Source organism: Aphis gossypii, chromosome X (assembly GCF_020184175.1).
Source record: "Aphis gossypii isolate Hap1 chromosome X, ASM2018417v2, whole genome shotgun sequence".
NCBI lineage: Eukaryota > Metazoa > Arthropoda > Insecta > Hemiptera > Aphididae > Aphis > Aphis gossypii.
The window spans coordinates 45407165-45423360 of NC_065533.1; the positions used below are offsets into that span (position 1 = coordinate 45407165).

At 26.3% G+C, this 16196-nt stretch overlaps 1 protein-coding gene across 8 annotated transcripts in view; it reads left to right on the forward strand.

The window, feature by feature from the left end:
* LOC114122699 (nuclear receptor coactivator 3) overlaps window positions 1–16196 on the forward strand; it is a 50423-nt gene that overhangs the window by 27984 nt on the left and 6243 nt on the right. For 4 of the 8 annotated variants that reach the window (XM_050207948.1, XM_050207945.1, XM_050207944.1 and 1 more), the window contains exons 2-11: window positions 6367–6480; window positions 10992–11154; window positions 13033–13161; window positions 13224–13607; window positions 13682–13900; window positions 13967–14193; window positions 14418–15120; window positions 15298–15423; window positions 15578–15974; window positions 16064–16162. In XM_050207948.1, the coding sequence (XP_050063905.1) occupies window positions 6404–6480; window positions 10992–11154; window positions 13033–13161; window positions 13224–13607; window positions 13682–13900; window positions 13967–14193; window positions 14418–15120; window positions 15298–15423; window positions 15578–15974; window positions 16064–16162 (2524 nt within the window). In that variant the 5' untranslated portion in view covers window positions 6367–6403. Of the gene's footprint in view, window positions 1–6366; window positions 6481–8815; window positions 9081–10991; window positions 11155–13032; window positions 13162–13223; window positions 13608–13681; window positions 13901–13966; window positions 14194–14417; window positions 15121–15297; window positions 15424–15577; window positions 15975–16063; window positions 16163–16196 lie in introns of those variants that run through there. The other 4 variants (XM_050207946.1, XM_050207951.1, XM_050207950.1 and 1 more) reach the window with 4 other exon arrangements.

Sequence of the window (16196 nt, forward strand, 5' to 3'; positions counted from 1 at the left end):
GTCGTCTAATTAGTTTGCAATTTTTTATATTGACGGACATTTTATTTCCAACCCAAAACATGGCGGACGAGCTTCTATTATCTTGTTTACGGTTTATTTGGAATTCCTAATTTGACATAGGTACACTGTTATTAATTATTTGTGTAAATTTGCACAAAATGTGTGGCAACACACATTAATAACACCATGTGTTTAAATTTACAATTTACAATTTTTTAATTTATTGAAATAACTGATTAAAATTGTTATTTTGAGAATCCTGCAGACTGCAGGTTATTTAATTTAATATGTTTGGAGGATTAAAATGACTTCAAGCTTATAAGTTATTCTGCAGTATTGTGAATTATTTTTACACTTAAAATTAATATCAATGAACGTTAAATATATTATATAAATTCACCAATGTTTTAATATTAATTAAATTTACTTTGATTAAGTTTATAAAATTTAAGGGAACTTGTAGGTGAATGTGCACAAGAATGTATACAAACAAAATTTAAATAGTACTTGTGATAAATTTACTAACATTTTACACATAAAATGAATTTATTTTGAAAACCTTTGTATATTTATACAACACTTTTAGTATAAATTTACACAGAAATGTGTGTGAACATTATTTATCTAAATATTTGTGAAAAATTTACTTACTTTTACTTGCAAAATTAACTAGCATACATATACTGAGTAAATTTACATTGCGACGTTAATTGAAATTTAACAACATTTTTTACAGTGTAGTATATAAATTTATATATACAGGTATATATTATATAATATTTTATCATCATAATATTTAGGTTTATCATTAAATTTGTTTTTCTCCATGAACGTTGTTTATATCCGGCGCGCGTGTCTGCGTTGTATTGTTTGGGTATTTAAAATTTTTACAAACCTACTTGATAATCGTCGTTATTGTTGTTGTCGTAGTGTATACTGTATACTTACAGTGTATACTGTATACTTACAGTGTATACTGTATACTTACAGTGTATACTGTATACTTACAGTATATAGTGTATACAACGGTACCGGTGCCAACCACATGAGTTTATAATTTTGTTTTACTCTTGTAATATACTGCAGCTCTTGTTATACATAATTACCGGCCAACAACTGATAATATATTCTGGAAATTTAAATAGTAGGTAGTAATAGTACAAGTGTAAGTAAAAATATGGTTTGGGTACGTTGTTAGTGGTTTGTAATAATAGTAGCTAAAAGCTACTTTTTTTTATTCACGATTGCACCTATAAGAAATTATTTTCTTTTATTATGTAATTCTCAATAATCACGAACGTTTATGTGATATGTGTGTGTTTTAATTTTAAATATGCTGACGTCAAAACCAAATCTTTTAAATCTTCTACTTATTTCACAATACAATAAAATAATACCTATATTGAATAATTCCTAAGCTTATTTTTGTCTACAAAACTGCATTGATTGACTATTTTATATTTCTGTAATATTTCAGAAGTGACATAAACTGCCAGTTATTGGAGGTAGACCCTATCGTGACCTCTAAAAAAAACTGTCTGAGATGCGAAGTAATAATTTTATGTCTAGAAATGTTCAAAAGTTCACATTTTATTTCCATTAGATAATGATTCTTAAATGGCATACACTTTTTTCATAGTACTTTATCAATTTTCAACTTTATTGTCATTGATTTACTATACATAACATAAATTATTATCGTGACTAAAACAACTATTATACCCACTAGCAATATTATTTTTTAATCACTACTAAGCATTTAAAATAAATAAATATATATACCTACTGCCTATACATCAATACTCGAGGTTTTGAAGTGAAGTAATTTTGTTAAGCTATAGTTTGTAAAAAATACCAGTTAATGGTTGAAATTTAAAAATCTAATAAATACCCACTGTATCAGTTTAATACTAAGTATGCTATTTATATATATAGATTATAGATACTATATTTTATCAAATTGAGGTATAATAATTAGTTTGATAAAATTGTATAATTTGATAACGAAGTTGATTTCGATTACGGATGATAAGTTATAAATGATACCGATACGTTAAGTTAATAATTAAATACAAATTATCGTTAGAATAATGTGCAGAACCTATTTGAGAGACATTTATTCGGTAAGAAGAGCCAATAACCGCGTCAATGACCCATTGTGTTTAGGTATAATATTTTTAGTAGGTAACATCATGTCACAAGTATTTATAGTGTAAATTATACTGATAATGAGAAGTTTTATTTTTCTTCTTTATTTCTTTTTCTTAACTAGGAAAACTAGTCTGGAACGATGCACAGAGAACTTGTTTACTGACATGAATAGTAATATAGTATTGTCGTTTTATGGCTATGTTTACCGGTACAAGAAATGCTTGAATAGTTCTCAATGTAATCGACATAAATGAACAGTTATATTATAGCATTCCCTGAAAAAAATATCTTTGAGTTTGTATTCTAAAAAATAATGTTATTGAAAGTAGATCTATGAAATTTTAGAGATTATATTTTAAAATCTCATGATAACACAATTTTAATATTTACCTATGCTTTCTGTCTACTAGCAATTAGCATGCATAACGATAAAAGTATTTTTTTTTATTTATATAGGTAACTACGTATTTGATTTAATTTGTACTGTGAATGCAGCATTCACGTGTGTTGATTAAGTAATTTTATCAAACTTATAGTGTTTACTTTACACAACACTATTTATGGTTATAATAAATATTATCATTTAAAATTAGCCATTTGTAATTGTTTCATATTAAATTCATTCCACAAGTTTCAACATTAATTTTTCGATACAGGGTTTTTATACACATATACTTCAGGAATAATTATTTTAAAGCCCTGGATAAGGTGATGATAAAAACCACTATATTTAACGAAAAAATAATCCTTCTTTATCCGTATCTTTTTCTGCAATACCTAGGTTCTCATACATTTTATTCCACGCAATTTCAAAGTTATTTATCCTCCGACACACATTCTATTACTATTACTATCTACTCTCTTATTAAAAATATTCCAGATTTATTTAATTTTTTTAACTTAATATTATTATAAATGGTAATATAATATAGGTAGTTATATGTAATATTAATGTGAAAGTAAAATATAATCTACTGTATTAATAATAAAGTTCTTTTTACCTAAATTAGTAAAATTCGATCAAATCTGGATATTTTTACTTTCATTCACAGACAATTAACTGTGATTTAAAAAACCGGCGAATGAATATTAATTTACTTCTAGCCATTCCCGGTTTGTTTTTCTCTCCGATCTCCTATATGGTGGGTTGAAACATTACACTCCTTTGCTTCAAATCTCAGTAAATCGCTTATCGTTACGGGACCCTGCATGATGTATAAACTCACGCAATACCTTCAACATTCATTCGTGATAATTTACAAAATTGTGTCTGTTTTAAATAATTCACATTGTTTTTGTTCGTTTCAAGTGTGTACTACTTAAGTAACTAATCCTACTGATCAAAAATGTCTATTAAACCAAATATTTAAAAAAAAAAATGTGTGATTTTGTACTTATATTGTATTGTACTAAATGGTTAACTAATCCTGTAGAGTACCTATGTAAATTATATTTAAATATTGTTTTACATTTTTAAATCAGTATATACTGCAGTATATAGTATCATGAACATCAAACATGCACAAATCATTTTTCTCGTCGTAATTTTACCGTGGATGTACCTATATCACGTAGTGTTTACGCTAGATATAGCAATTGTAAACATTACCCGTGTTGAATAAATCTTAAAACATACATACATAATCCAATATTTACGTGTCGCGTTTTAATTTTCATTTAATTGTATATTTTATCACAAGGATTTATTAACGAAGAAAAACTACCAGTAAAACAAAATAAAAAATAATAAATCCATACGCTATCACGTCTGTGTAAATCCCATATGACTCAACCTCGATGTATAGTCTTAATACGGTCTCTAAATTAGTTCAAGGTCAATCACGGTCGTGGGTGTACAAAACTCTTGCTTAGGATATTGGAGACAAACACCCACGAAAATTCACTTTTTAAACCGGAATCCTTTTTTTAAAAAACTACAGAATTCCGCGATACTCATAAGTATCATAATACTTGGCCAATGTTGTTTTCGTGAAAATCAACAATAATAGACTAAAGAAAACTTAACATGCCGAGTTATTTATATAAAATTAGGGTTTAATTATTATTATTATTTATTATACTACAATATAGTTCTGTTGTGATTTTTTTTCTTATAATAATCTGGCATACAAAAAATACAATAATAATGAATAGGTTGATTGCTCAAGTGTTCCTTTGTACTATACACAAAACAAAATATTATCGATTACTCTAAAAGACCCTATTGAATACTAATTTCCCACGTATATAATATTATATTATATTATATCACCAGTGGGTATAAATTATTATTTTATATTATGACGTAAATGAAAGTCATTTAAACTTCCCCTTCACGTGCTGTTAACGGACAACGGTTTGCGTTTATTATTTTTAATTTGTTTTAAAAGACTCCATAATTGTATTTCTCCTTATTATCATAATTATTATTTTAAATTTATATATATATACACAAGTACATTGTGTAAAAAATTAAATCCTAACCTTCTTTACAACTGGTTGTTGATTAATTACATTTTCACACGACACGCATTTAACACAACACATAATATTGTATTAACTAATGATGAACGAGCAAAATATATGTAACAACTTTTGTGAATTTTGTCAATCAATTTTAACCTATTGTATATTTTATTGGTCATAGGTTGGTAGTCAATTTTATTTGATCCCTCATCGACGGAGACAACCCTTTCAATCTTAAACTATCTATTGTATATGTAATTTGTATAACTAGGTCAATAAATCAACTGAGTAGTTGGGTTACGACGGGCTAGAAATCACATCCTTACTATAAATATAACTTTTTCAATATAATATAATAAATATAATAATGAAATGCGAGATATAATAATGCACGTTTTATTATGAGTTTTATAAGGGATCTATGTCATTCGTTGTAATATATATTTTCTCGTATATCAAAAATTATCAAATAAACGTGAATAACGCATTACATCCTATCTCTTTGTCAATTTTGAATTGACGCACAGATATTGCTATATGTTATCCGCCTGAGGCGCCATTTCAGTACATATATTTTCTATAGTTACCTCCGGGCCATTAAATGTATTACTTTTTTGTAATTCAACACTCATAATTTTACTCGTGATCTTATTCCATTATTAAATTGACTAGAATGATCCCATTATTTTTATATTTAGTCAACCTATGACCTATCTATAACGTTTAACTAAAAAAAAAGTAAATAACATTTTTACTTAAAATATTTTATTTATACCAATTATTTGTTTTACTAACAGCCTAAGATTATACTAATCAAATTGTTCAATATTTATAAATAAAATAAGCTAACATTATATTATTTGAAATTTTCAATATACTTATATACTATAATATAATCTATTATATAAGCTATATTACAATAATGCAAGTAGAAGTAATTAATCAATATATTTTTTCTTCTTCGTAAAATCTTTAATTTATCATGATTTTCAATTTGTCCAATTGAATGACACGGGTTTAAATCATATAACTATACCTATTTACAAAATACTTAGTCATTTCTTTATTACCGTTATAATATTATGAAATGATGTTTTATAATGTACCTAATGTCAAGAGAAATATTTACAAATCATCAACCTTTTAATTTTAATTTATATTTTTTACTTATTTAATTATTATTACATGGTAATTAATCAAAATTGTCTAAATTAAAATTGAAATACATAGTATACACTTTTTAAAATACTTTAATAGATAATTTAAACTACCTACACCATATTTTAATTATTTTAATTATCTATAAGCTTTAAAAAATCTAATAGATACGAACTTCAAACAAAATTTAATAAGTTTGATGATAGTGTAATTTATTTATTATACTGTCTATTCCAAATTCCAATGTGTTAAAAATTGTTCCAACTTATTTTAAATAGGTACCTAATACATATTAATTAAAAACGTCTTATACAATACCTATCTTAAACAATATGACATTTAGTCTGTCAAATAATTAAATCAATTAAAAGAGGAAACTCAAAATGTCAATCGAATGAATAAATAAATTAATAATTACATGCATAACTTACGTAATTATTTTTAAACATCAAGCGAATTTCTCGAATGAGTTATAGGCTATAGCTATTTATTTATTTAGAAAGAATCGTTAATGCAATAGAATTATAATAACTTAGCTACTTAGTTAAATAGTTTGCAATGTTTTACTTAATTATTTCGTTTATTTTACAGACTGGGTCCATATGATCTCCAAGAGTCTAGGACTAAGATGAGCGGCGGCGCAAGCCCAAGCTCTGCGTTGCCCAAAAAGAAGAAAAAAAGCGACGCCAAGGGTCAATCTCAAATGTAAGTATACCTATTACATTTAAACTAGGTAGTCTAACTATAATTATATTATCATTCGTAGTCTTAAAAACTATATTTTGTACAATATAAGATATGTTAATTATTTAGTGTATGTCTATTCTAAAATATTCTTAATAATGATTGTTAGCTAATCTCTATAATATAACATAATATACATATTACATATTATCTACAACAACCACGATTTGTTGAATTATAACAGATTTTTACTGCTCTAAAGATTTTTGATAGCATATATTGGAGAGTATAATATATATTATTAAATAATATTTACTTTTATTAATAAACAAATGAAATAACATAAAGCAAATCCCGGATTGTTATATTTTATCAGACTCCATCTATTTACTATTGTATATTATAACTATTTCCTTGGCCTACATTTTTCGTACTTTTTTCATAATAATTTGGTAACTTCTTGAATTCTAAAAAAAATATATTTTCTTAACGTTAGTTACACTTAATATTACTTGTGATATAAAATAAGTATACTATTAATTAATTTTCTGATACATTTTGACATTCGACTAAACTAATAGTATTTTACGACATTAGATATTGATTACGAGTAGTGCAAAGACCTCTAAAACTTTTTGATAACCTTACAATATCAAACTTCTTTTATTATAGTTCGATACAAATATCAAACGTTATTTTTTATTTTAAATTCGGTTATGGAAAATTGATTAATTTTAGGGTATACCTGCATTAAAATATAAAAGAACATTGTTATACCTAGATAAATTATATTAATTTTCTATTTCAACTTAGTATGTTTTTTATTTCTAATTTGTTGTAATTGTATGGAAGAAGTATAATTAATTCGTTTTATAAATTTCTCATAAATTTCTCAATAAACAATACATAAATATTTATATGAAATCAATTTTACAATGAAAGAAATCATAATTATTCTATAAAATATAGAAGATTTTAACGACAACACAATTTGTTTTTTCTTAGATCAAAGTTTATTGTAGACAACATTGGTACATAATATATTAATATATACATTTCTATGATTTTTATAACTATTAACTTATTATTTATTATCAAATTCGAGTTGTTAAAACAATGTGGTGAAATACACCGTGATAAATTACTTTATATCTTCTATTAATTGTTATAATTTGTACCTATATATACTATACCTCCTAAGTTCATTGTGTTCTTATAATCATTAGGTATTATTATAAGTATTTGAAATATTTTTTTTTTCTTCATCCATATTATTATTATTTTATAAACGTCTCTTTAAAATAAAAATAAAATACACCTATATATACCTATATAAATGTATAACAATGAATATAATATTCTACCAGAAGGAGCTGGTATAGGCACTGGAGGTATAGTGGCGGCTGTGGCGGTTTGGTGGTTATGGCGGTGGGGGTGTTCATCGTTCTTTAGCGAATCACCTTGTACGCCAGTTAGTGAATTTGACGGGGAGATTTAATTATCGTTTTGGCGTAACACAACTTATTTTAGCAGCTGAGTCGGCGGCAGGTCTATATACTGTGGCTTTCTGCCGCCGCCGCCGCCGCTGCTGCCATCGTCAAGGACACGCGTTTTCCCTCTTTGGTGGCGGCGCACACACCGGCACATGCTGCAGCACAAAGGAACAACGACCGAATAATAATAATAATAATAATAATATAACATAATACAATTTCTATTTTCTGTTATAACCGATTCGAATGCTGTGCGCCCGAACTGTGTATATAATATTATATTTATATATATATATATATATGATATACAGTACACAAATTACGTATATAATATATACGACACGTATTAAATTATATATTCGTAGTTTTCTGATTAATATCATATATATATATATACATATATATATTTATTATTTAGTCGGCGTCATTTGCGGGGTGTGTGTGCATATTGCGGTTTGTAAAGGACCTAATTAATTCCTTCCCCTTTGAGAGTTATTTATACACAGCTCCTGCCGCCCTCGCAGCAGCACTACTTCTAACGCCGCGGAATCCATATATACTACACACGCACACACACACACACACACACACGAGCGTAGTACCTTTTACGATTTCTACGTTATTATTATATTATTTTAACGTATAATGTACTATGTTAATTAACACTGTTTTGTATTACGTGTGTGCATATAATATTGTCATGTATTATATTATATATATATGTATAGCACAGCAATTATTATATTATTAATTTACATATTGTGTACATATAATATATCTTCAGTAAAATATATATATATATATTATATATGTATACTATAGTATATATGATATATACCTAACCCCCTTTTGATTGTTGACAGATATTAACGGAGAAGTGAGAGAGAAGGGTCGGTTTTTAAACATTATTATATTTTTCCGAGGTATTATATTGTGTCGACGAAAGCAACCGACTGCAACTCCTCAAAAAAGTACTCGAAAATCTGGAGGAGCCGTGCCGTAAAATAATGTACGACAATAATTAGGCGCCGCACAATATTTACGTTCGAATAATTAATCTCATTAAACTTCAAGTATCGTGACAATTATTATATACCGTGTTATTGTGTATACCTCGGTCGTTAAAAAGTACTTAAAAGTGATTTTATTACACACTCGGAATCATAATAATATATTATTATTATGAATACGAGTAAAACGATTTGTAATGCACTGCACTGTTGTTAATTTTGGTGTAGGTAATGCATGATTTATTTCAAAAAAACAATATCAAGTATAGAATAACGGTGTGTGCTGCTATTAATTATTGGGGCTTAAATTTAGTTGTAAATACATGTTTGTTCTCAAATTGTAAAGAAAATGAGTCATTTTCTCACCTTCTTATATTAATATAACAGGTACCCAATTTCCATATTATAATAGTTTTATAAGTAAGCGTTTCTTCTTTTTTCTTCTATTATGATATGGTATTGTCAGACAAATTTTCATGAAAATATCATACAAATCTTAAGCTTGCTTCCATTCGTATGAATATTAATTGTGTACACATAGTGAAACATATTATAGTCAATGTTTATCCATTGAGATACCGTGTACGCAATATTACTTGCTATAATAAAACTTGTGAGGTAACTAATTGTGTTATCATTTTTAGCTGACAGCAAAAATTATGTAATGTCATAATGATAATTGTATTAGTTAAAATAAATTAATGTTCATACCTACCAACATAATATTATACGATTTTATTTTAACTAATTGAATTAGTTGCAACTAAATTCTATATTGGTTTTAACTAATGTAATTATACAACATGTACCTATATGAGATGTGGTTTGGGTGTCAAGTCTTACCCTCTAAACTTTTTTCAATGCTATTTTTAAATGTAAGTTTCATAGAAATTTTGTCAAAAATTAAAATCTTATTTTATAATTTTTATAGTATCTATGATTAACCAACATCTTTAGTTTAAGCTGAATATTGCCTTGCATCATTGTTGGTTTGGGTTAAAAACTTATTTTATCCAATTTTTTTCTTTTCTTTTTTTTATATAATAATATATTTATTGGAATTTGAAACAAGATATTTATTACTACTTGAAAACTATTAGATTTAATGGTTTTCCTCCTACTGAAAAGTACTTTATACTTTCCAAAATTACAATCCAAAAATTATTAACTATCTATTTACATTTCTTATTAGATTTTACAGAAATGTATGACATTGAGTAAAGTAAATAATTTTAAAATAATTATTTCCATAGAAAAATAATTTCCATTGTACTTGTGATGAGCACTATTTTAGCAGATTTAATTGATTTATTATACTATATTTATTTATTTACTTACCTACTATATTTTTAATACAATAATAGTGTATTGACACATTAATTATAAATAGGTGAAGAATTAAAGAAAATATATTATTATTATTTGAAATTCAATGCAGAAATAAAAGTTCTTCAAAATTGTTTTTCAAAAAATTTTCCATAAAAATGTATGATTTCTGAAATAAAAAAAATTATAATTTACTTAATTTTATTGTAATTAGTTAGAGATATACCTATTACCTACATAATATGTGTTATATATATATTTTCACGAGTAGATTATTTCTGATTATATTCTATAACTTCAACTGTAGTCATACCTATTATAAATATTATTAATATAGTCTACATTTTCATTGAATATTGTCATATTAATTTTTTTTTTTTTATGTTCAATAAAATAAGCATCTCATATATTTCTGTAGAATTCAAAAACATGATAAAATAAAAAACCTCTTTCAAAGTATAATATGCTATGCCCAAAATGTGACTTATCAAATGCGAGATGAATACTGTATTTACTATATATAAGTGATCTTAAAAAGTCTTAACAACTGTTACAAGTTTGCAATTAATTAATATTAATTATAAAAATTATATCTCAACATTACATTTGGCCGCTTTTTGGACAGCAACTAATGTTGCCGTCTCTCGAATCTACAACTTTTAACACTATTAACTTTTAACATTATTAAATCATTTATTTTCAGAAACAAGTGCCGTAATGAAAAACGTCGCCGAGAACAGGAAAACATATACATCGAGGAGCTGGCCGAGTTGATCTCAGCTAGTTTGGCGGACATGAATTCCTTGTCTGTAAAACCTGATAAGTGCGCCATTTTACAGGAAACTGTGAAACAGGTGCGAGCCGGGGTAAGACAATTTTTTATTTGTTTATTTCTAAGTAATGAGAAAATTCCCTAAGCATTTTATCTTACTTCAGAGTTTAAGAAAATATGATGGTTTAAAAGAAACATTTCCTTATTATTTTTAGTATTATTAGTATTTATTACTTAGTATATAATACAATAGTGTCAAGTTTTATTTTTAAACCTCCTGTTTGAAATTTATTAATTACTTGAACTATTCATTATTTTTTTAATTAATTATATAATAGATAGGTATTTATAATTGAACTTATACATTTTTAAATGATGCTCTAAATAATGTAGAGTATATTTCAACTTTTATCATTTATATTTATTTTTGACTCCTTAACTATTTACTAAATTATGTATTGTGAATAAACTATCTATATTAATAAATAATAACCATAGTCATATTAGTAAATAAATACACACATAGTGTATTAGTAATTATATGTATTTTAAGTCATAACTTTTAATAATACCTAATACATACAATATTAAGTAAATATAATTATATACAATGGTGTTATAGTTATTTCATTGATTCGCTTCAATATAAAATTAAATATAATGCTTGCAAAGTAAAATAAAATGTTGATGTTTTTATATTTTTATTTAAATGGGCCATATTTTATAAATTTGAAGGTTGAAGATATAAAAGGTTTCTATGAAAATCAAATGATTAAAGAAAATATTCATATTTTAAACTCTCTAAAAAAAAAAAAATGAATTCATTTATTGTAATTATAAGTTCTATGCATTAAACAATATAGGATTTCAATCTTATTTAATTAGAAACCATGTTTATTTTTTATTGTTCATCATTTTACTTGTTTGTCTTAAAAAAGTTTAAATCTTGTAATATTTAAGTAACCATTCATACACCTAGTTATTATCATTATACATTTTATTTTATTTTTAATAAATTATTTATTTTAATTTAAAATAAAAATTAATATTATCAAAGTTTTTTTATGTTAGGATAGCTTAAGGTCTTGTGAAAACTTATCCACCTAGTCATTTTTATGACCACAGTCCATTACTGTGTTTTATTGGATATTAAAAATTTATTTAAAAAAAAAAAATCCATGTAGGTATATAGAAATGAAATAATAAGTCAAATTTTTCATAGATTTACATCCATAAAAATGTTAATTAAAAGTAGGTCCTAGAGAAATATTAAGAATTGTAATTTGTTGTGTTTAAACATTTAGCAAATATTTTTTAAGAAAACTTAAGAAATACCCGATTGAATTAGCAGTTAATTTCACTTTCTGAAAATTTTTTATTGGTTAAATTGTTTATATATATTGCATATTTAAAATCATAGATTTTTTTGGAATGTTATGATATAAATTTTCTTTAAATCACCTAAAATATTTTTTCAGTAGTTAAATTTTCATAGAAAAACAAGAAGATAAAACATAAAAATAATTTAACTATTATGTTTTTATGTAGATTTAAGTCATAAAATTATAAAATTCACTTTAATATAATTTTCGCTATATTTTGAATTACTTAAGTATGTATTTCATGTTGTTTTTTTTATATACAAATCCAAAGTAGTTCAATGATAATACCATTATAGTTTAGAGTGCTTTTAACAACAGTAATAATAATGATAACTATTGAGATTCAACCAATTAATATTAGTAGTTAATAAGTAATTACCAATTATATTTGATAATAAACTTTTCATTTATGTCATGATATTTGTAATGTAATTATTATACTATATTATATTATTTACTAATATAATTAGACTATACTTTCAGGCATTTGACATATAATAATTATTATAATGACATTTTTATAATTTGACTATTTTAAACCTATCATAAAATAATTATTTTTTAACAGTAGTTTATTTTATTTCTTATAGATTCTTAGACTTTCATCTGATCAAACAAAAAGTTTAATTAGTACAGAAGCCGCTGTCCAACAAGGCGAAGTATCTTCGTCAAAACCGACTAGAATATCAAATACAGAATTGGCACCTTTGTTACTTTCGGTATGTCATACAAGAAATAAATTCTGATGTCTTAGTTATTAATTATAAATAAATTTTTGTAGGCATTAGACGGGTTTTTATTTGTTGTAAATGCAGATAGTCAAATAGAATTTGTGACAGAAAATATACAACAATTTCTACATTATAACAAAGAAGAATTACTTGGTAAAAGTGTTTATAATATTATTCACCACGGTGATCACACCAAATTTGGTGTTCTTTTAAATAACTCATTGTTAATCTACGACTCGTCAATTGGTCCTCTGGGCTCTAACGTACCAACCTCTCCTCTTATGGAGCAATCGCCCTCTGGTTCCAAAGGGAACAATTGGAATCAGAGGTTTACTAAAAAATTTAATTGCCGGCTATTAATCAAACCCCCATCTGATCAAGATCAAACTATCGAAGAAAAACAGACAAGGGTTAGCCAGTACGAAACGTTACAAGTAATTATAATTATGATGCATTATAACAGGTTATTTTAAGGTATTATACTAACTGGATTTTAATTAATAATTAGATATCGTCTACAAAAATTAATGGTGGTATGGTCGATGACGAAGATAGTACAGATGGCATTAGCCAGAACTTATTATGCATAGCACGACGAGTGCCATATAATGAAAAACATTTAAGTCCCCCTTTGGAGCAGTTTACAATTAAACTTGATCAAAACGGAAAAATTTTAGCTTTGGATACCAAAGATGTGTCTGATGTTTATGCTCAACACATAAATAAAGTAAAATTAAAATAATGAGAACCAAAATGTTTAAAAATGTTTTATGTATGAAAATATTATTTGCAGGATTGTTTGGTGGGTAGAATGTTACATGACAAATGTCATAAAAATGATGTAATAAAAGTGGCCAACCATCTACAAGAAACGCGTAGAGCAGGTTTTGGTACAAGTCCAGTTTATAAGTTACACTTAATTGAAGATAAGTATGTAAAGGTTCAAACTAAGTCAAAGTATTTCAGAAGTAGTGAAAATCAAGAAATGGACTTTATAATGGCTGCGCATTCAATCATTGTGTAAGTAAAAAAATTAACAAAGTGGTATTTTCAAGATTAAAATTTAATTACTTTATTATCTTAATTGTCGACAGTTTAAATTTTTATGTTTAATACTTAAATTAATAAAGCATTTATAAATAATGATCTGTTGGTAGTTGATAGTACAAGATATTATAAAATAACATCAATTTCTTAAATCGATTGTTAGTTCATTATTACATTATACATTTTATTTCTTTTAGTGATAATGAAATGTGTGCTATGATTGAGAGCAACAGTGCTCGTGCAGCAGCAGCAGACCCATTGAATGGAACAGATCCATTAATGACTAATAGTGTTGGATCTAATCAGTCTGTGTCAATCTTACAATCTGAATCTAAATTCAGTAATGACTATAACATGACTCCATCAGCTGATCTCAATTTTTCCGATTTCGGATTATTCCCAAGCACAACATTTGGTGATATGTTACAAGAAAATAAGTGGTCTGAATCATCTACAAACTCAGTTGAAGCACCATCTAAAATTACACCAGTACCTAGTCCAGCTACTGTGTCGTCCAATCCACACACTCCTGTGGCACAATCACAGTACACATCATTTCCTTTCAATCCACTCATACCATCACCAAAAAACTCTTATGATTCTTGTTGTAGTGTGGATAGAATGGAATCAGCTCGTCTACGAGATTTATTAATGAATCGAACAGATGGATCAGCTAAAGAAAACAATGTATCAAAAAACAAACATAATATATTAAAAGAATTATTGAATGCAGATGAAATGGCTTCCCCAAGTGCAGATAACGATTCGACTAATCATAGCACTCCTCCAAGTCCTTCTAATGTACGGCAAGCATCTCGCAGTAATTCTAACATGAATGATGCTCCATCAACTCCAAATAATGCTACTACCAGCAATAATAATAACAATATGTTGATTACGGTGTGTATAACTACTAAATTACATAAAAATAACTTCTTAATTTTTTTTTTCTATGATTTTGGAAATAATTTTTTACTAATATTTATAAGTTTTACAAAATATTCAAATTATTATTTTATTTTATCAACTGAGATCAGTTATATTGGGTTACAATAAATTTTTCATAAAACCTTGCAGTTATTAAATGACAAAAGCAAAGATGAAGATATTGAAGCTCGAGCAGGGCTTAAAAAACAAAATGATCTTCTTCAACAATTACTAAAAGATGATGATAATGTTAGGCAGCATGGAATCATGCTTGAGGTAATTTATTACTAAAAAATAATTTGTGTGTGCACGTTTTTTTGATTAATTTTTCATATTATTTCCAAAGTCTAAAATAAATGATTTTTTCAATGTGTAGTTTTATAAATATACTTAATAACATAAAATTAACTTTTTATTTTTGTTTTTGTAGCAAAACGATCAACATTCAAATGAGGACTTAATACTGAATAGTATGGGTTTTCGTATTTTGTCCCCTACTTCACCAGACAGTCATAACCATGGTCGTAAACGTAATAGTATAAGTGCAGACGATGAAAATGATCATCCTCCATTGAAGCGTACCAATAGCAGCTCTGGTGGAAGTTCAGGTCCTTCAGTTCTTGAATCTATGCCTAGCCCTAGTGGCTCTCAAGCACAAGTTACCAATAGTAAATTACGCGAGCGAAACAAAATGCTTGCTTCATTGTTAGCCAAAGATCCTCCTCCTACTGCTATACCAGCAATACCGGCTTCTGTAATATCAGCTACACCTCAAGACAAATTAGTTACTATAATAAAACAGCAGCAGCAGCAGCAACAACAGTCTGGTTTGTATTTTACTACTAACCTTTTAGTAAATAAGCAAATTTTAAATAAATTAGTAATAACTTGAAATGAATTGATATGTTTTTTGCAGCTAGTGGCTGGAACATGAATAGTGGACAACATTCAATGACTTCATCAAATGTACAACAAAACCAACTTCATAGTCACCAAAAGATTTTACTGCAAAAAAGTAACCAAAATTATTATTATAAATTAAATTAAAG